Genomic DNA, 21,538 nt, shown 5'->3' on the forward strand with positions numbered 1-21,538 from the left:
TGGTGGAAACATGCTGAAATTATTTTTTAGTGGAAAATACTTGACCTTTAATGATTTTTGTTCAATGAGATGAAATAAAGTTTAGTTAATTAAGGTTGCTGAATAGAAAGAAAAATCACACTCTAATAATTAAAACATTTTTAAAACTTTCTTTTTAGAACAAGATCAATTTTGGTCACTCTAGAACAGGTTGGGAGGGTGTGGGGTCTGGACCAAACTTACTCCTAGATTGGAGGGTGGCCATGATGATGGTGAGGCCTACCTTCATGGATGGACGACAATCAGGGGTGTTCGTTCCACCAGCCAGGCCCCACGAAATCCATTTGCAGGACTTGCTCATCTCATGAGCAAGCAGAGCCAGAAAAGGTAGACAGTCATACAGATAAGAGCCAGTAAGTGGCCTATGCTGGGAAAGTCTGGTAGTTGGTTTTAGTCACTGATGTGAGGTCCAAGGGCTAGAGTATAATCCCTAGGAAAGTGACTGGCAATAATAAGCCAAGGTTTTTTGTTTTTGTTTTTGTTTTTGTTTTTTTAAAGATAAGGGGTTTTATTATGGGATCTAGGATACAAAGTAAAGAGTGGGCCTCAAAAATAAAGCAGAAGCCCATATTTCAGAATTAAGATAAAGTTGAGATTTATGGCAAAGATGACTGACATGAAAGGTCACAGAGCCTGGCTTAGGGCAGAGTCTACAGATAGGAGTTAGAAGTTCTCAAGAAAGGAGAGTCAGGTTCTGGAAGGGCCTGTCACTGTCATAGACATAGACACTGTCTATGAATGAAGAGATGGGTGACATTTTTTCCATAAGTGGTATTAAGATTAGAGGTTTTATTCCTGACCAGGATCAAAGTCAGTTATCTCTAAGAGCAACATCGTGTTACAGAAGCAAACATGTGATGCCTTTATGCTTCTACACTTCTTTAAAATAATAAGATTATGCTTTAAGTTCTACAAAGTGTGATTAAATGTATTGTTCATATTGATTAGTCAAGGGATTCTTTGTCCTATTAAGACAAAGGCTCACATTAACAGCTCACATTAACAGCATATTTTTTTCTCTATCTGCATTTATTAGTCATGATCAGTGAACAAATAAACCAAAGTGATACTTAGAAAGTTTGTTTTTAGTATTCTCCACTAGTGTGGACTCTGTGCTTCACCTTTAGGCATCCATTGCTTCCCAGGCTCTCCCTTACTGAGCCAGGGGAGACTGTAGGACGACTAGTGGGCCAGCAGCCTGAGTAACTGGTCACAGTTCCTTGACCTTCAATGAATCATTTATCTCTAGAGCTTGAGCCTCCTCAGCTGTAAAAATGAAGGTTTTACACTGGCATTTACAATGTGTTTCAACTACATAAAGCGAATGCTTTGGATTAATTTTAAGTATTAATGAGATATTTCATTAACAATAATTTATTTTCTTAGAGTTTAAAAGAGCATTGCAGGGGTTGGTTTGAATGGCATGTATTTCTAGAAATGTTCCGGATAGTTTGGATGGATTCCTTTGGCTTTAATGCATTTCTGGCAGAGGTGTTCAGAGTAGTTCCACTGGTCATAGCATTTCCCTTGAGGTTGATGTCTTATAAAAGTAGAATATCTAAGTGAAGTTTTCAACCAGAGATGTTCAGTGTAGGGAGATGAAAAATTATAGTAACTAGAATCATTCATAGAGTGCTGCCAGTCTTGGAAGGAGCACTTGAGAGGCAAGATAAGACTGCCAAGGGCATGCACTGGCAGTAAAAGGCAACCGCTTACGCTACCCTGAGGAGACAGGGAGGAGAGAGTTGGTGAGAGGGCGAGGACTGAACTCCTTCCTGTGAGTCACATTTCAGAAAAGTTTAATACATTTATGAAAGCTCAGCTGCGTTCTCTTTGGGCCAACACAGTGTGTAGACACACGGGAGACCCCTCGAACTTACAGGCCAAGGCACAGGAGAGGGCCCGTTAAATTATACCTAGGGATCTGAGGGACCCAGTGGTCTGTTGACTTACAGTTTTTTGGGTTTGGAAGACGAGTCTTTCAGCTTATTTCCTCCTTGGAGAGAAAGTCAAAGACTTAAATGGCTCATATTAAGCTCATATTAAGTGTTTACTATGAGACCTTCAGTCGGCTAAGCAGTTTAGTTGGATTATTACTTTTGATCTTGACAACAACTCCAGGAGATAGGTACTCGTCTTAGCCTCTGCCTTCTAAATGGGAGACTAAAGTAGAGAGGCCTTAAACTTAGCCAGCAGCCCACCTGGGATTCAAGCCCCAAGAGTCTGGCCTGGAGCCCTTGCTCTTAACCACTGTACTCCATTACCTTGTGCTCAGTGGGCGAGTTCTGACTCTGGAACATTCTGCATGGGATTCTCCTGTACACAGGGTAGCCTGGGATCGGGTTTGAGATGGTGAGAGCATGTAATATTGCTTTGACTTTTTCATGGTCTGTGTATTCATTTCCTGTAAGAAGTCATCGCTAATTTCGTAGCTTAAAACAACACAAAATTAGCTTACAGTTCTGGAGGTCAGAAGTCTGAAAATGGTCTTGTGTGCTAAAATCAAGGTATTTTCAGGGCTATATTTCTTCTGGAGGCTGCAGTGGAGAATCTGGTCCTTGCCTCTTCCAACTTCTAGAGACTTTCCATATTCCTTTGCCTGTGTCCCCCTTCCTGCATTCACATGGTTTCAGTCTTTGCTTCTGTCATCACAGCTCCTTCTTGGACTCTCCTGTCTCTCATAAAGCTCTTTGTTACATTGGTCCTGCCTGGATGGTCCAGCATAATCTCGCCATCTCTAGAGCCTTAACTTAGTCATAGCTTCAGAATCACCTTGCCATGTAAAGTAGTAAGTTCTGGGGACTTTACGGTATTTTTATTTATGGGTTGATTATAGAGATTGCCATTTCAGGCTTTCTTATTTTCAGGTTTTTTTTTTTTTTTTTTAATGTTTATTTATTTTTGAAAGAGAGAGAGAGGGAGACAGGGCGTGACCGGGGGAGGGTCAGATCTGAGAGAGGGAGACACAGAATCTGAAGCAGGCTCCAGGCTCTGAGCTGTCAGCACAGAGCTTGACACGGGGCTTGAACCCACAGACCGTGAGATTATGACCTGAGCCGAAATCAGATGCTTAACCAACTGAGCCACCCAGGCGCCCCCAGTTTTGAGTAATACCTAATGACAATTCATTCCCCACCACCTCCTCCTGAGCCATTGCTGAGCTCCAGCTGTTGTTGACCATTTGAGTGTCATCATCCTGGACACCACCACATAAGGAATTGGGGGGAAGCTATGTGTTAGGAACCTCTGCGGAGAGGTATGGAGTGAAAGGTAGTAGCTTTTAAAGATCTATACAAGAAGTATAAAAATGAGTTGAATTTTATAGTATTTTTTCATGTGATTTAGCTACTTTTTTATTTCAAAATCGATAACCTCTTTTACATGGTTGTAATCCTAGTAAGCATTTTGCTCTGTTTTTCTTAGGACTCTATTTTAATGTATTTACATTTCTCATCTTTCCACAGGGTTAATAGTGGTAAGCTTAGCTACCAGTTGCTGAGCTCCTGCAGTAGGCATTGTGCAGAGCCCCTCAAAACATTTTTTTTCCATTTAATTTTCATGTAAGCCCGTGAGGTAGATACTATTCCTTTTTTTTTTTTTTTTTTTTTTTTAATAGATGAGAAGGTGGAAAACCCTGCAAATATTTTACTTTAAAGTTACATCACAGGGGCACCTGGGTGGCTCAGTTGGTTAAGCATCCAACTCTTGATTTTGGGTCAGGTCATGAACTCAAGGTTTATGGGTCTGAGCCCTGTGTCAGGCTCTATGTTGACAGTGTGAAGCCTGCTTGGGCTTCTTTTTGTTTCCCTCTCTCTCTGTCCTTCCCCCATGCATTCCCTCTCTCTCTTTCAAAAATAAATACACAAACATTTTAAAATTACATCACACTATTAGTAAGTATGGAAGTGAGATTTGAACTTAGGACTGTCCAAGTGTAAAGGCTTGCTCTTGTTATTCTGCCACACTGCCTTCCCAAGGCAGCTAAGAGAAAGGGTAATTATCAACAGGTGTGAAGAAGAAAAGGCTGTAGCACAGGGCTTTTGTGGTAGTGGAACATCAGATTTTATTTCATTCTTCCTGACAGCCAGGCCAAGAAGAGGAGCTTGATGAACACACAATCTTTGTTTGGTTAGCAAGTATACCAATTTTCTCCCATATCTAAATTCTAAATTCCTGTTAATCTTTCAGTAGCTATACTAGTGAGATTGTATGGCATAGTGGATAATGATTTGATCATTTAACAAATAAAAGATCCTTTATATGACTGTTTCTTGTGTCAAGTGTATAGATCTTTTTTCACTATAAATGTAACTTGGCAAAAAATTTTTGTTGGGGGACATAGGTATAAGCTAATGATTGTACAGTTTCAGTGTCATAACTTTTGACACTGAAACATCTGGTCGTGGATTCTGAGCCTTTAACAGCCATGATGTTTAAGAAACTCAGGTGTGGTTAGGCTGTAGGGATTATTTTATTATTAAATTTTGGTCTAACTGTTCAAAGTTGTACTTTTTCTCTAGTTTTCATATAAAAATTGTCCCAAAAGTGTACCTAATATACTTGTCTCTTACAGAGTATGAGTTCTGGTTTTTTTTTAAGTTTATTTTTATTTATTGAAGTAATTTCTACACCCAACATGGGGCTGAAACTCATGACTCCGAGACCAAAAGTTGCATGCTCTTCTGACTGAACCAGCTAGGTGCCCTCAGGGTATTTGAGGGTATTGAGAACTTAAGCTTGATGTTGATTGGTTTGAATCAAGTCTTTGAGAATGCTGTTCCTGAAAATATGGCTTGTCCAGGGTATCATTCTTCCCTTCTCACCCTGCTCCATTCCCAGTACAATCCATTAGCAAATCCTGTTAATTCTGCTTCTAAATTATATCTTAATTCTCTGCTTCCTGGTCACTGCCACCACCTGGGCTCATTGCTTTCCCCCAACTCCACCCCTGTTTGCCACCCCTCCTCCTTCATGCTTTCACCTTGACCCTCCACAGAGCAGGACCAACCGGGAAACCCACCTTGAATCAGCTCATGCCCTTGCTTAATCTCCTCCAGTAGCTTCCCATTGTCCTTAAAATCAAATCTAAACTCCTTACACCGTCCTGAAAGGCCTGTGTGATCTACCCCTGCCTGTCTTTCTAAATGCATTTTATGCTCCCCCCCCCCCCCCCCAAACACTTCCAGGGCTGTACCACAGGCTGGCTCTTGGATCTAGAACAGGTTTTTCTGTCAACCCTGTAGTTAGACGCTACCCAACATCATGATCTCTATTTAAATATCTTGTCTGACCACTGTAAATTGGATCATTTCTGTTATTTTCTCTCTCTCCCTTTTCTGTCCTTAATAGCATTTATTACCAGTTGTAGTTATTTTGTTTCTTTGGGTCTGTGTTCACTGAACGTAAGCCCTATCCCTTCCTCATGCATTCCCTGTCTTTCAAAAAGGGAGCAAGGACTATGTGTGGCTTGTTTGCTGCTATATCATCAGTATTTTAGTACTTAGTAGGTGTTAGCAAATATTTATTCAATGAATGAGGGGGCAGAGGCAAGCTGACAGGAGGACAGTGTTTATCTATTGATACTGATGCTCAGTTTCAGCATGAAAAAAAGAACATACTTTCACAGATGGACCCAAACATTGCCCACATTTGGTCCCATGGGAAAATTTGGAGAATAATTCTGAGAGCTATTTATTTATCATAAAGATTATAGGGGCCCTGTGTCTTTTTGGTGGGCATTGTGTGCCTTCTTCTTATTCAGCTAATTTGAATCATATTCATAACATGGCTGTGTGACAGACAATTCAGCTGCACACTGAGGTTTCTACTAGCTTACAAGTATTATTCATCTACATGAACATCTTGAATTTTTTCTGAAACTGTACCTTAATTTCCACCGTGTAGTTGTGTGGTTCATCAAATTTTGTGATTCCACTGAGGTGAGGACATTTCAGAGAGTGTGCTATGTTAGGCCTAAATCTGAACAGCCAAGACTATGAGTGGTCTTTTTTTTTTTTCTAATGTTTAGTTATTTATTTTGATAGGGTATGCATGTGTGTGGGGGCGGGGGACAGGCAGAGAGAGAGAGAGGAAGAGAAAGAATCCCAAGCAGGCTCCAAGCTGTCAGCACAGGGCCCGATGCTGGGCTTGATCTCCCAAATCATGAAATAGTGACCTGAGCTGAAATTATGAGTAGGATGCTTAACCAACTGAGCCACCCAGGCGTGGTCTTCTAAGACCAGAGTGGTCTTCTAAGGTTTGCTCACCAAAATGCTCTTTCTGGTAACATTGAGTAGACTTGTTGAATGGAAGCGTCTGATTACTAACATTTAGGATTTAAAATGTTTGCATTGTATTAGTTGAGGATTTCTTTATGACAGGCATTTTACATTAGGGCTCGTTTGTTTCTTAAAGCCATTTTATGTCAGTTTATAGGAAGATTGATTTTTCCATTTCCTAGGACATGAAGGAACTTGTCTAGTAAATCTTAAGAGCAGATCGGATATTTCAGAATCAGTTAAAAAGAAGGACCTAAAAAAATTCAGCCTTGATTCTTCCAGCATTATTAAAATGCTCATTCCTTTTGGGAAACAGTGAGCTGAAGTTTTGGCTTGCTATGCATATCATCCCTCTTCTTAGGGTATAAGTATGATGATAATGTTGGAATATTTTGAAACTTAATGTTTAAGTATCATTTCAGATATTTCCTTTTATTTTACATCATCAGATAGTTAATCTAGCCTTTTAATTAACCTAATAATAATAAAGTTGTTAGAACTTTAATTGTTGAAAGAAAGAATTCACTGCATTTAATAATCTGAAACCTTGGTTAGGCCTACCATCAGCTTAGTTTACTGTACTTGTAGAAAGTGAAGTTATATGATTCTAGGTTTTAGAGGGATTCCTTAGGTTTAGTTTTGGAAAACAGGTGGTTGACCTTTGACAGAGGACTCAAAAGTTGTCAAATGAAAATTTCTTAGTTGCTACTCTAGCAGTTTCCAACTGTTAAATTGAGGAATACATTTTCCCATTTCCCCAGATACAGTATTATAATTGGTAGGTAGCTGGGATAGCAGCTCTGCAATCCCCTATCCTAACCCCAGTGGCCACTGCAAGTGGGAATGGAGGACAGGTCATGACAAAGTTCAGGAGCCTTAGAGTCTACTCTTAGCTCTGTCATTTTGTGCAAGTCATTTGACTCCTCAGGCTCAGATTACTCATTGGTAAAATGAATGGATTGGGCAAGATCATTTCCAAGGTTCCTTTTAGCTCTGCTGTCATGTAATTAGGATTTTTCTGATTCCTGGGTCAGAGTCTGGGTAGGGATTTGGATGGCAGAATAGTGTAGGTGGTCAAGCATTTCGTAGTTAACCACATTTCTGTAGTTGCATGATTTAGTCACTGGGTCATATTGAATAAACAGAAGTGGTTGTGCACTCTCACAAAAATAGGAAATAATTTTCAGTTTTATAATAGAGGTCATTGAAAAAAATCTTATTTCATAGGACTCACAAGTCCTTGTGACATCACTCTGTCACTCTTTGAGTACTTCATTACTTTCTGGTGCAAAAAGATGTTCCAGTTTATCTTGTAATTTCTCTGTCCCATCTGTGGAGTCAGCCAATCCCAAGTCCTGGTTCCTTTGAGGGAGAATGGGCTAGGTGTGCTCTTGCAAAATGGGGTACTATTGCTTCTCCCTCTTTTGGAAGAGAAGCTAAGGAGTATGTTTTTTTTGAAGTTAGATAATACCTCTAATGCCAGTTTACCACCACAGGCTCTTCCTCTCCTTCCCACACGTTAGGAGTGTATGCTCCTTCTCCCTCAGTTCATAATTCCCAGCAGTATCACTGTATTTATTTGCTCAGTGCTACAACACATACAAAATAGTTTCAAAAATTTTTACCAACTATACTACCAACAACAAACCTTCTACGTAAAATTGTAGATTTCTTTGCAATTCTCTTTACGTTAAGAATCTGTCATACTGAAGATGTACTTCCATGTACTTTCAAAGAGTTTGTTCTCTGTTATAGTTGTCTTAACACTGTATTTCCCCCTCCTTCCCTTCCCTCCCCTTCCCTCCCCTTCCCTCCCCTCCCCTCCCCTTCCCTCCCCTATTCCTTCTATGGAATAGACACTCTAAATGTTTGTTGAGAGGTAGTCTGTGCCTTTCTTTGAGCTGCTCCTGTTCACAATACTTTGCTAGGTTAAGTTAATCACCCTTTCTGTAGGAGTCAAGGATAATTAATCTACCAAAAGCACTGATGTTCTGAGCAGTCATATACACATACGTAAAACTGTATAATATATGTAAAATTCTATATTATACAGTTTCATGTAACAATATATGAATATATAAATAACAGTTATGTATTTATCAAACCATAGTATATAAAACCTTTATATATATATATATTTTTTTTTTTCAATATATGAAGTTTATTGTCAAATTGGTAAAACCTTTATATATTAAACCCATTTGATCTGTATGTTCATGTAATCTTTATTTATTGCTCGTAAATCATTTTTAATTCACAGAACCTGTGGTCACTTATCTTCTGGTCTCAATTTCAGCCAGTATTTCACATTAGGATTATTAGGTCATCAGAAATTGTGGGTTTCAGTTTTTTCATTTTAAGAGTCAGGAGGCACATAAAAAACATTATGTTTTGTGTGTGTGTGTGTGTGTGTGTGTGTGTGTGTGATATCATAAACTCTAAGGTGTATAAATTCTCATTAAGCATTGAAGAAAAAACACAGACTGAAGGAACAACCACTGTGGGTTAGGGCTAGGTGTGGGGGTCATAGCCTGGAGAGAGGAAGCAGTTAGGGGGAAGGATAATGTTATTGGAGGAAAGGAGGTAGAGATTAATGTATGTTTGAAGTGAGGACAATGAAATTTAAGATGTGTGGACTGGGGAAATTACATTTTTTAGTACCCAATATAAATGTGTAACCTGTTCTTTTTGTTAAAACTACTTAATAAGTGATCTTTAAGATAGGTGTTTTTTATTGAAAAAGTATGTTTTATTCATCCAAATTGAAATAAATATACAATTTTACATGTTTCTTGGTGTTCAGTCTCAGTGATGAAGAGAAAATGTTGCTGCAGCCAAATATTGTTCAATTCTAGTTATTGATTAGGTGATCCTCTATTGGAAAAATTACTAAGTTAATTATGTGGTTTTGTCTAATCATTAATCAAAGAAAAACAACCAGCATGTATTAAAGAAACTATTAGTTTAAGACATTTATGCTTTTATTGAAATGATCAGTGTGCCTGTAAACTGGAATATATGTTTGGAAAGAAGCCCAAGAGTCTTTAAAGATTTTTTGAAGGTATTTTAGAGGATTTTAAAAGGTACCTTTTAAATACCTTTAATGTATTTTAAGATATCTTTAAAATAAATTAAGATTTTGATAAAAATATTTTTATTTTACTTTCATTAACTTGTATATATGCATATTAAATATGTGTGTGTGTTTTAGATCTTATTATAATTGAATATATTCTTCCCATCTTTCTATTATTTTGTTTTGGTCCTATTTAAACAAATCCCTAAGCAGGACTTTCTACAATGTTTGGTCATTCTAGCATCTTTTATTTGCATAGCTTTTCATAGATATAATGAAGCCATGCCAGAGTAACTGAGATATTTTTATCAGTATGAAAAAGCTAAAATCCTTTGAAAGTAACTTTTTGTATTTTTATTACAGGTAAATTGGGATACTCACATTGTACAGAGACAGAGGTAAGAGAAATGCTCAAAAATTTGCTAGTAAAGCAGGTTTGCAGTTCTTTAGACTAACTTAAGTATTGAACTATCATTATGGATTTTTGGCCTTCTAACAAGGATATGTTGACAGCAGGTGTATATCTTTTACATTTAAGAAGAGTAAAATGTGGAGAAAAATCAGTTATATTGTTTATTTATATATTTTTAAAAGATTTTATTTTTAAGTAATCTCCACACTCAATGTGGGGCTAAAACTCACAACCCCGAGATCAAGAGTTGCATGCTCCACTGACTAAGCCAGCCAGGCGCCCCCTCCTTGCCCATATTTTTAAAAGTCTAGGGTGTGTTAAAAAGATTAGCTTAATCATGGTTTTAAAATTTTCCCATGTTATTATTTGCAAAATTGAGATACTAAGATTCAGAGCCCTTAATAAGAAATAGTTTAAGTTCATTTTTTTTCATAATCCAATCTGATGTGTCATAATCATTTAAATGTGTTGGAATCCTCTGGACCTGTCTTGGTGTAGGAAAAAAACAGGGGCTTGGAAACAGTATTCTAGTAAGATTAATAATGAATTAAATGCTTTGTTATTTGTATAAACAGATTTAGTACTTTTTAATAATTTAGTTCAAAATTCTGACTGTGAATTTTAAGGAATTTCCATGTGATTCCCTGTGTTCCTTGCAGGAATTTCAAGGGTAACACTGAAATATAAGGGTAGCATCCATGAAGTATGTATATGTGGTGTTCTTTTTAGGAACTGTACATCTTTACATTAGGAATCTTGGGTATTTATTAATGGCAATGACTAAATAAAGGATTTAGGAAGTTATTTTTTTTAATTTGATAACCTGTCTACTGTTGTAGGTTTTAGTAAATTTCAACTGTTATTTTAAGTAAAATGCAAGCTTTCTAAGGGATTGTATTGTATAATAAAGAAGCAAAAATAATTTTTTTTTGCATTCAGAAGTTACTATTTTTTAAAATGTTTATTTTGAGAGAAAGTGTGAGCGGAGGAGGGGCAGAGAAAGAGGGAGAGACAGAATCCCAAGCAGGCTCTGTGCCATGAGTAGAGAGCCCAGTTCGGGGCTCAAACTCACCAACTGTGAGATCATGACCTGAGCTTAAATCAAGAGTCAGATGCTTAACTGACTGACTCAGATGCCCGTATGGTTTATTTTTGTGTCTTCAGCTTTGGGAGTAGAGATCATTTTTTTCCAAATTAGCTCAAAAAATAGGCAAGAATGTAATAAAAAATTTTTTTTTATTGTGAGAATTTTTGAGTAATACAAAGAAGTGGGGCTTGATTGGAGTCAGAAGATAAAATTTCTCTCTGTGGTTTCTGGTGTGCGTCTTTCTAGGTATGTAATTTTGAGCAGTAATTTTTTTCTCCCAGAACTTTGGCTATCTTATCTGTAAAATGTTAATCATAATTCCTATTAACTTCATGGGTTGTGAAATTTTAAAGAGCAAATATATGTGAAAATGTTATATAAACCCTGAAGACACTATATATGTCAAGATGTCAAAGTCTCATTATTCTGTCTTACTATGTTGTATTGCCATAAAATCTGAATGGTTGTAGCATTTTGTTTAGTACTCGTTTTGTATAGGAACATCACTCATTTTATCTCCGTTGTCTCCTAATTAGTAGCACTTATTCTTTGACCTACACCTTGGGTAACCAGAAACACTGGAATCTAAACAGAACTCTCATTCAGGATTTTTAATAATCATTTAAAGAGGGAAAAATAACAAGAAAATAAGATCAATCTGATTAATTTAGTTTACAAAATAGACTTGGGGTATTTTCTAGGGGTAACAGTGGTTGCTTCCTCTGGCAAAGAGACTGGAATTGTGGGTGGGGATTTATCTATATTGTTTGAATTTTTTAAAATGAGAATGTCTTAACGTATTACTTTATTTATTAAAATAATAAAATGAAGGAACAGTAGAGGCAATGGGAACTGTTTCAAGAAGTTTGGTGGCTTGAAAGAAAGAGGGTACAGCTTAAGTAGGAAGTTTTGTTTTTTAGGAATGATGGTACTTGGGGAGGTGGGGGGTCGTGGTGGTAAGGAAGCAGGAGGGAATAGGCTGGAATCCAAGTTAGAGAGTGGATATATGCTGTAACTAGATGTAGGACTACATTTGGCTTGACTAGACTGATGGTTCTCCAAGTGTGGTGGGAGGACTTGGGGGTGGGGGTGTGTGTTCCTGACACCCTTTTCAAGATCCAGCTATTTTTGAAGTAATACTAAGACATTACCAGCCCTTTTATTTACTTTGATACTCTCGAGGATACAGTGGTATTTTCCTTGGCCACCTATGACATACCACACCTCAGAAGCAGAGGCAAGATCTAGCCAGCTTTTATTAAGCATGACCTTCAATAGTTTTATAAAAATGTAAAACAGTATCTCATTATTTTTTTTTGAAAATAGAGTTTTTCCCCCATAAAATGTTACTTATATTAATATATTTAATATTTTTCAGTGATTTAAGTGATTAAAAAATTTCTCAGTTTTAATTTCTGATACAGGAGATATTGGTAGATTATGGCTCACATACACAAAAGCTCCTTGGATTCCTCAGTAGTTTTTTAGAGTGTAAAAGGGTCACAGTCTGAGAGCTGCCGGGCTCTGCGGTGTGGTTATAGTGGGTATTTTTTCCTGAGAAATAGAATTGAAGGCTGAGAGCAGTAAAACCACAGTCTTGAGGAAGACCATGGGAAATTGAGGGAATCGTTGATAATAAGGATTTTGGCCAGTCTTTTCTGTCCGTGAGATGACAGGGTCATTTCTGAGAATGAGGTTATCCTGGATCAGAACGGTGATTGCTAGAGCCTCTTTTGCCCTTTCATTGGTCTTCTGTTGAGAGGAAATGCTCATCACGCTCTGGCATTAAGTGCAGACCAAAGTAAGGGCTGCTAACAAGTTGTAGGCGAGTGGAACTGTGAAGGGCCCTGGATAAGGTGGAGTAGCACGTTGCTTGCTCCACATTGCAGTGCAGGTTCACGCCCCAGGAGCCCATATGTTGGGTGTTTGTGCTTGGGCCCAGCTCTGGCTCCACCCTTTCCCTTCACTTCTCGGCCTCAAGATTCCTCATCTGAGAGATGGGTGAATACAGAGTTTAGCATAAAGCCTGGCTTAATGAATGTAGCTTGGGAGGTGTATAGTTTCCTGGGACAGAGAAAGTCATCTTCCTGAGCAAGGCTCATGGACTACTAGGACCCTCCAGTGACTGCTAGGGAAAGCAGAATCCCTTTACATCATCAGGACGTATAACTCGAAGTGTTCAACTATATTATTTTAATAGGTTTTGTAGTATATGGAAATCATATTATGAATTGTTTTCTAGTTTTACTTACAATTCTCTTTTTAATACTTTTCCTGTATTCAGAAAAACCAAACAAAAGTATGAGTTTAGAGAAAGCAAGGAGGCCATAAGTAGGCGTTCAGTCAACTTTCATGTGATCTTGTACCTCAGTATAGCTTAATGTTTCTAAAAGATCAAGTATTGTACCTTATTTCTCATTGTTTGGAAAATTTCTTGAGTGTACTTGATTATACTAGTGTTTTCCAGTATTTGAACTCATTAAGGGAAATCTTTCATATAGTTTGTTTTATTTTTTTTAATGTTTTATTTATTTTTGAGAGAGAGAGAGTGTGTGCACGAGTGGGGGAGGGGGCAGAGAGAAGGGGACAGGGGATCTGAAACAGGCTCTGTACTGACAGCAGAGAGCCCAATGTGAGGCTCAAACTTACAAACCATGAGATCATGATCTGAGCTGAAGTCAGACACTTAACCAACTGAGCCACCCAAATGCCTTCATATAGTTTGTTTTAAAAGACATTGCAAAGTTTTTTACTTTAATAGGCAATTTAATTTTTTCCTGTATCTCTTTTCCATTTTTTGAAGGTATAATTTGCATACAGTAAAACTTACCCTTTTCAGTTATAGTTCTTTGAGTTTTGAGAAACATTAAGTTGTGCTAACCAACTCCACGATCAAGTTCTGTCATTCCCCAAACTCCTCCAGTGGCTCTTGGTGGTCATTCCCTCACCTCCCCCACTCCCTGCCTCTGTCAACCACTGATCTGTATTTTGTCCTTTCATTTTGAGAAGGGCATATAATTTCAACAGTACATTACCCCTGCTTCTCCCTCTCTAGAAGTGCTCACAGCTCAGCCTGGTCATTTATAAACTCTTGATGACTGACCTGTTCCTGTGGGTACTAAGAGGCAGTTATGTTCCACAGTTTGAGGGAGCTTTTACCCATTTTACAAGTTTTTCCTACTGCCATTATTTAAATAATTTTGTGGGTTGTACTTTTATATTTGAAGAAAATTGCTAAGCACTTAATGCTAAAACATAAAGGATTTGAATTTTTCAAGTATTTTAATTGAGGCATTTTTATTGTTGTTTTCAGCTTTCCAAATTTTATCACATCCCTGTTTGCTATTAACCACCACTAACTATGAAGCACTGAGGCCCTTTCCCTTTAGCAGGGAAGAAGGTTAAATGAATAACTAGAACAATCCTCTTGTTCCCTTGGTAGATTAGCTGCTTTAAGTGGAATAGGTTAAAACATTATATAAAGTTTTGCCAGTACTTTAATCTTGATAAAGCTAGTTTATAAAAATCGTAGTGTGGCAGGAAAATGTAATCTTTACTGTGGGAAACTATAAAAGATTCATGTTCACATCTTAGGAATAGAGTTGATATATACTGTACATAAATACTTATTCTGTCTCATTCCCACATTGAATCTTAAAAAAAAATACTTTAGAGCTAACTGTATGCTAAGTACTGCTGTAGACATTAATTTTATCCTCTTAACTAACTTAAAAACAAATTTTAGAAATGAGAGCTGAGGTATAAAGAGGTTAAGTAACTTGCCCAAGGCCATAGAGCCAGTGTGTTGCAGAACCACTTCCCTTTGCCTTAAATTTGTTTGTCTTTATCCAGCCTTTATTTATCTGCAGTGTAAGGCATCTACATAATGCTGGCAATTAGTTTAGTGCCCCATTCGGGACAGTGAAATGGCTGTGTCTCCTTATTCTGTATGTGTCTTTTACCTGTGACTACAATTCCTGGTGTTGTGTAGCCAGGGACTGTGTTCCTGCCCCACGTAAACTGGGACTGTGTTCTTGCTCGATGTAAACTGGGCAAAGGAATGGTTGCAGTCCCTGAACCTTCAACCCTGTTGGTTAGACGAACATAGAGTTCTGTAGTGTAGTAATTTGTGAAGTAGTCTGATTCTAACTTACTCAGAATGACTCAAGAATTGTTCTCTATATTTGAACCTCCTGGGAAACCAGACTAACTAGAATTAGTCTGCTTTGTGGGGGAGCCCAAATATATCAGAGTTAGTGCCTTGGACTTACTCCATTTTGATTACATACAGTTTTTGACACAAACAGGATTATATGAAAATTTTTTATGTTTCCTGAGCAGCCTAAAATAAACTGCCAAAGGTAGTATGTGGGAGTTTGCTGCTTTAACACAGAGTATAACATTTAAAAGTTGCCCATTTTGTTGGGGCGCCTGGGTGGCTCAGTCGGTTAAGCATCCGACTTCAGCTCAGGTCACGATCTCGCGGTCTGTGGGTTCGAGCCCCGCATTGGGCTCTGTGCTGACAGCTCAGAGCCTGGAGCCTGTTTCTGATTCTGTGTCTCCCTCTCTCTGACCCTCCCTCGTTCATGCTCTGTCTCTCTCTGTCTCAAAAATAAATAAACGTTAAAAAAAAAAATTAAAAAAAAAAAAAAGTTGCCCATTTTGTGTTTAGCTAAATCAGCCCACTGCCCTTTGATTTCATCTCTGGTTCATGCAGACCCATGGTGACCGTGGGATGAGTAATACCTCTTTTAATTGACATTTGATAGCCCTTAGTTAACTTCAAAAGTAACTTAAAAATGTAAGTTGAAGAAGTATGTTCAGTTAACCCTTGAGCAACTTTGACTCCCCAAAAAGTTAACTACTAATAACCTTACCAACAGATCCTTTTTATGTTGTATGCTCTTATTCCAATAAAGTAAGTTACATAAAATGTTATTAAGAAAATCATAAGGAGGAGAAATACATTTACAGTATTGTACTGTATTTAACTGAAAAATCACAGTATAAGTGGACCCATGCAGTTCAAACCCATGTTATTCAAGGATCAGCTGTAATATTTTTATGAAAATATTTGCATTTGTGCATAACTACAGCTGCATAATGAGCTTGTTTAAATGATTGTGAGGTTAGTATTTGATACCAAACTAATTAAATCTTAAAGCAGAAACAAAAAGACAATTACTGTCAGATCTGTTCTTTCAGTGGATTTTAAACCTTACTTTAAGGTTTTATAAATGGAATTGCATGACAAGAAGTTAAAATAATGATATATGTTCTATAAAAGGATTGGAAGAATAAGCTCCATTAACTGCAGGTAACAATAGCATTTTCTCCTTGGTCAGTAGACCAAAAGAAATGGGAAGGCTGCTCACACTCTACTTGCTGTGCTTTTGGATTAAAAACCCCAAACATGCCTGAATTTACATGGCCTTTTGGCTGACTTCAACTTAAATGGTTTGGAAATTGGCTTGTGTGTCTGCAGAGTAAATTGTGTCTACCTTTGAGTTGTTGCTTCTGAGTATGAATATTAGTAGAGGTTAGTAGTGAGGTTTAATGGTGTGATAAATAGATAATCTCATTTGGATTACATGTGTCATCAGATAGAGACTGGCATGTTATGTTAGTTACTTGTTATATTTGAAATTCATTTCACCCACCTTCCTTGCCTTTCTTTCTTCCTGCCTCTCTTTCCCCTCTACCCTCCCTCTTCTCATAACATTTATTACCAAAATGTCTTTCTGTGTTGTAGTCATAGATGTCTTAAATACGTGGTTTGACCATAGGATACAAAATTTATACAGGTAGTATTCCTTTGTATAGTTTTTACTATATTTGAAGACCAATAACAATTATATATGTATGTCTGGCAGAGGATTTCAGAATAGCTCAGATTATCGAGAGTAAACATAGTATTTTTGACTGAGTAGAAAGTTTACACTATAGGAATCTGAAGCACCTGTAAGTACTTTGATAATAGAGTAGAAGGTTTTCATTATAATTTGCCTTATCAGGGAGCCATATCAATCTGCCTTAATGAAAAGTTTAAATTTTTAATAAAATAAAACAGTATTTTTCAGCACAGAGACTACAATGCTGATAGATCAAGGTGGGAAGGGGCTAGATTTTCTTATTGCTTTTTTTTTTCTTTTATTTAATGTTTGCTTTTTTGAGAGAGAGAGAGAGAGAGAGAGAGAGAGTGAGAGAGTGAGAGAGAGAATATGAATGAGCAGGGGAGGGGCAGAGAGAGAAGGAGACAGAGTCCAAAGCAGGCTCTAGGCTCTGAGCTGTTAGCACAGAGCCTGATGCAGGGCTCGAACCCACGAACTGCGAGATCATGACCTAAGCCAAAGTCAGATGCTCAACTGACTGAGCCACACAGGCTCCCCTTTATTGCCTTTTTCAAAGTACCTTTATTCTTTGTAGAAATGTTATATATTCACTTTAAAAATTAGAACATTGCAGAAAGATATGAAGACGAAAGTAATAAACACTTCATACCCTACCATCTACTGGTAATGGCTGTTTATTCTTTTAGACATCTTCCCATATTTATATAACAAAGTTGACTTAATCATTGAGCATCTATTGTGTACTGCTTTCAGAGATACATGTATCTTTGCATAAAAGACAAACTTGGCTTCAAGGAGTTAGCCAGACAGAGGGAAAGTTTTAGATATGTGGGTAGAACTTTCCACGCGGAAGGGAATCACAGTGAGAACTCTTAAGAGATCAAACTGTTTTTAAAACTGACAGAACACCAGGCTGTCTGAAGCATAGAGAATGTTAGGGAGAGTTGTAGGAAGTGTAGGGAAGACAATGTGGTGTTGGGTCTTATAGACCATATTGAAGATTAGACATAGGTTCAGTTTCTCTTCAAGAGAAGAAACATTTTTGTCTGAAATTTTCTTCTAATTTTTAGGGTTATTCTTTTGATGTGTATTCTTTATTTGCTGTTTGCTTATATTTTTTGCATATTTATATATTCATATTTCATCGGTTTATGTATCATTTCATTAAATTGTTACTGTAATCACATAAGAGCTGTTGCATACATGGGTTTGGGAACAAACCTTGCAGACAAAATTTAAGCATAAGCATGTTTAAGGTAAACATATGGCTCACCTGGTAGGGGGCAAAAATGCACTGATGACCTAAAGAGTAGCTTGTCCATTCATGGCTAGTAGTAGTCATGGAGCCCAGTCAGTGTAATCTAGAATGACTGGGGAATGTGAGATGAATAGTCAGAGAGAGGCTGACTAGGAGAGCTTCCATTGTTCAAGATGGTGTCTCTTGACATCATCCCTCCATTTGGTAGAGATTTTTACTGTATTTGGCAGATACTATAAAACACAGTGTAAAGGGGTGCCTGGGTGGCTCAGTCGGTTAAGCTTCCGACTTCGGCTCAGGTCATGATCTCGCGGTCTGTGGGTTCAAGCCCTGCGTCGGGCTCTGTGCTGACAGCTCAGAGCCTGAGGGCTGTTTCAGATTCTGTGTCTCCCTCTTTCTCTGACCCTCCCCTGTTCATGCTGTCTCTCTCTGTCTCATAAATAAAAATGTTAAAAAAAAAACAGTGTAAAAAAACCCATTATCAGTAAAATTAGGTACTTTACTTGGTGTTGTGACAGTTCCCTAATGTCTTTTGATGATGGGCTTTATCAAGTGAGAGCTTTATCAAGATATCATTCACAGATATAAGTCACCCGTTTATAGTGTGTATTCATTGGTTTTTGGTATATTCACGGAGGTATGCAACCATCACAACACTCACTTTTAAAACATTTGTGTCACCTCTGAAAATCCAGTACCTTTAGCTATCATCCACCATTCCCTAGTACCCTTACACTACCCCAAACAACAACTAATTTACTTCCCATGTCTATGGATTTGCCTATTCTGGATATTCCATATAAGTGAATTATGTGATATGTGGTCTTTTGTGCCTGACTTTCACTTAGCACAATGTTTTCAAGATTTATCTGTGTTATAGTGTATATCAGTACTTCATTCCTTTTTACTGCTAAATATTCAACTATATGGATATGCCATATTTTGTTTACCCATTCATTAGTGGATGGACATTTGAATCACTTCCACCTTTTGGCCATTATGAATAATGCTCCTATAAAGGTTCCTGTGTAAGGTTTTGTGTGGATGTAAGTTTTTATTTCTCTTGGTTGTATACCTACGGGTAGAATTGTTGGGTCAACTGGTAGCTCCATGTTTTAAACCTTTGAGGAATTGCCAAACTGTTTACCAAAGTAGCTCCATCATTTGACATTCCTACCAGCAGTATCTGAGGGTTTGGGTTTCTCCACATCCTCACTGGTACCTGTTGTTATCTGCCTTTTTGATTCTAGCCATCCTGGTAGGTGTAAAATGGCATCTGTTTTGGTTCTGATTTGCGTGTTTCCCTGATGATTAATGATGTTGAGCATGTTTTCATGGTTATTGGCTATTTGTACATTTTTCTGTTCATCTTTGCCTTTTTAAATTGGGCTCTTTATTGTTGAGTTGTGGTAGTTCTTATATATTTTACATACAAGTCCCTTATCAGATACATGATTTACAAATATTTTCCCCCATTCTTTGGGCTTTCTTTTCATTTCTTGATGGTATACTTTTAAGCACAAAAGTTTTTAATTTTGATGCAGTTTTAATGTGTCTGTTTTTTCTTTTGTTGCTTGTTGTTTTGGTATCTTAGGAGTCTGTTGCCAAAAGCAAGATCATGAGCATTTACCTCTATGTTTTCTTCTAAGAGTTTCATAGTTTTGCCTCTTATACTTTGACGGTCTTTGATCCATTTTCCAATTATTTTTTTAATATGAAGTGAATAAGGGACCAACATCATTCTTTTACGTGTCGATATGCAGTTGTCCTGACACCATTTCTTGAAGAGACTATTCTTTTCCTCATTGAATAGTCTTGGCACCCTTGTCAAAAATCAGTTGACCATAGATCTGTGGGTTTATTTCTGGATTCTCAGTTCTATATTGTCCTGCCAGCACCATGCTGTCTTAATCGATTTCCACTTCTTGGTAGTAAGATTTGAGATCCAGAAGTGTGAGTCCCCCAGACTTGTTCTTTTTCAAGATTATTTTGATTCTTCTGGGTGCCTTGCATTTTTATATGAGCTTTAGAATCAGCTTGTAAATTCTACAAGGAAGCTAGCTGGGATTCTCATATGGATAGTGTTGTATCTTTAGATGGCTTTGGGTAGTACTGCCTCTTAATGGTGCTAAACCTTCCAATCCATGAATACAGGGTGTCTTCCCATTTATTTAGATGTTCTTCAGTTTTTTTCAATGATATTTTGTAGTTTTCAGAGCATAAGTTTTACGTTTACACTGTTAAATATATTCATAAGTATTTTATTCTTTTTGATGCTAATATAAATGGAATTGTTATCTTAATTTCATTTTTGGGTTGTTCATTGCAAGTGTTTAGAAGTAAAGTAGAGGGGTGCCTGGGTGGCTCAGTCAGTTGAGCATCTGGCTTTTGTTTTCAGCTCAGGTCATGATCTCATGGTTCACAAGTTTGAGCCCCGTATTGGAGCTCTGTGCTGACAAAGTGGAGCCTGCTTGGGATTCTCTCTCTCTTTCCCCCTCTCTCTCTCTGTTCCTCCCCTGTCCTCCCTCCCTCTCTCTCTCTCAATATAAATGAATAAACTTTAAAAATAAAAGTACAGTTGATTTTTGTATAATGAGCTTGTGTCTACAACCTTGCTGAACTCATTCATTAGTTTTAGTAGTTTTTTAGTATATGCCCTTGGATTTTCTATGTGTAAGATCATGTCATCTTGTGACTAGAGATCGCTTTTTTTCTTCATTTCTAATTTGGATACCTTTCACTTCATCTTTTTTGCTCTTTCCTTTTTAAAAATTGTTTTTATGGAACTCAGTGTTGGAGGGTATTTAAAAATTTATTTCAAATCAATTTTATGAGAGAATACTTAAATGTTTGAATGTTAAATCAGAGACTTTTGGGACAATATTTATATAATTTATATTTCAAGTAGATATGTAAATTTTATGTGTGTTGAAACAGACTTCAGTTTGGTCCATTGTAACTGAAATTGGGCCTGTGTTTGGTTTCCCCTGAGGATCATTTTATTTGTAGAATATCAACTTTATTGCAAGAGTACTTTCTAGAATATAAAGTTAAAAGGCATAGATGGCTTTCAAACTAGGAGTTGTGACTGACTTTACTTGTTGAACGCTCATGTTTTTAGTCATAGAGGTTTTATCTGACATGACTGCTTATTTTTCTTCAACAGAAAAGTTCTTTGACAGTTTTGCAGATTGTGGCTGTTGCACTTGTGGGTAATTAATAAGCCCCTTGCTCTTTCATTTGAATTTATTATCTGGGGGGAAATTCTCATGGATAAATAGAGATCTTAGGTAAATGAAAAGAGTTGTGAAAGGGAGGAGGAATTATGGGTACAAATAGTAAAACTTGACTTAATTCGGACATCATTTGTCAAGCACTTACCATTTACAGACTCCGTGCTAAGCGTAGGGAATGCAGTGCTGTCCTCAAGAATTGATATGTTGCTAGAGTACTGCTTTTATAAAATATTTTTTTAAAAAGAATTGTTGATTTATTAGTAATCTTAACAAAAAGTAGCACATGATACAACATAACAG

General features: G+C 37.3%; 1 protein-coding gene across 5 annotated transcripts in view; it reads left to right on the forward strand.

Annotated features, from left to right (window-relative positions):
• SPIRE1 (spire type actin nucleation factor 1) overlaps positions 1-21,538 on the forward strand; it is a 199,600-nt gene that overhangs the window by 13,111 nt on the left and 164,951 nt on the right. For all 5 annotated transcript variants that reach the window (XM_078435445.2, XM_078435446.2, XM_078435447.2 and 2 more), the window contains exon 2: positions 9,757-9,791. In XM_078435445.2, coding sequence (XP_078291571.1) covers positions 9,757-9,791 — 35 coding nt within the window. The remainder of the gene's footprint in view (positions 1-9,756; positions 9,792-21,538) is intronic.

The sequence above is a fragment of the Panthera onca genome, chromosome D3, assembly GCF_046562875.1.
Source record: "Panthera onca isolate mPanOnc1 chromosome D3, mPanOnc1 haplotype 2, whole genome shotgun sequence".
In the NCBI taxonomy this organism is placed as follows: Eukaryota; Metazoa; Chordata; class Mammalia; order Carnivora; family Felidae; genus Panthera; species Panthera onca.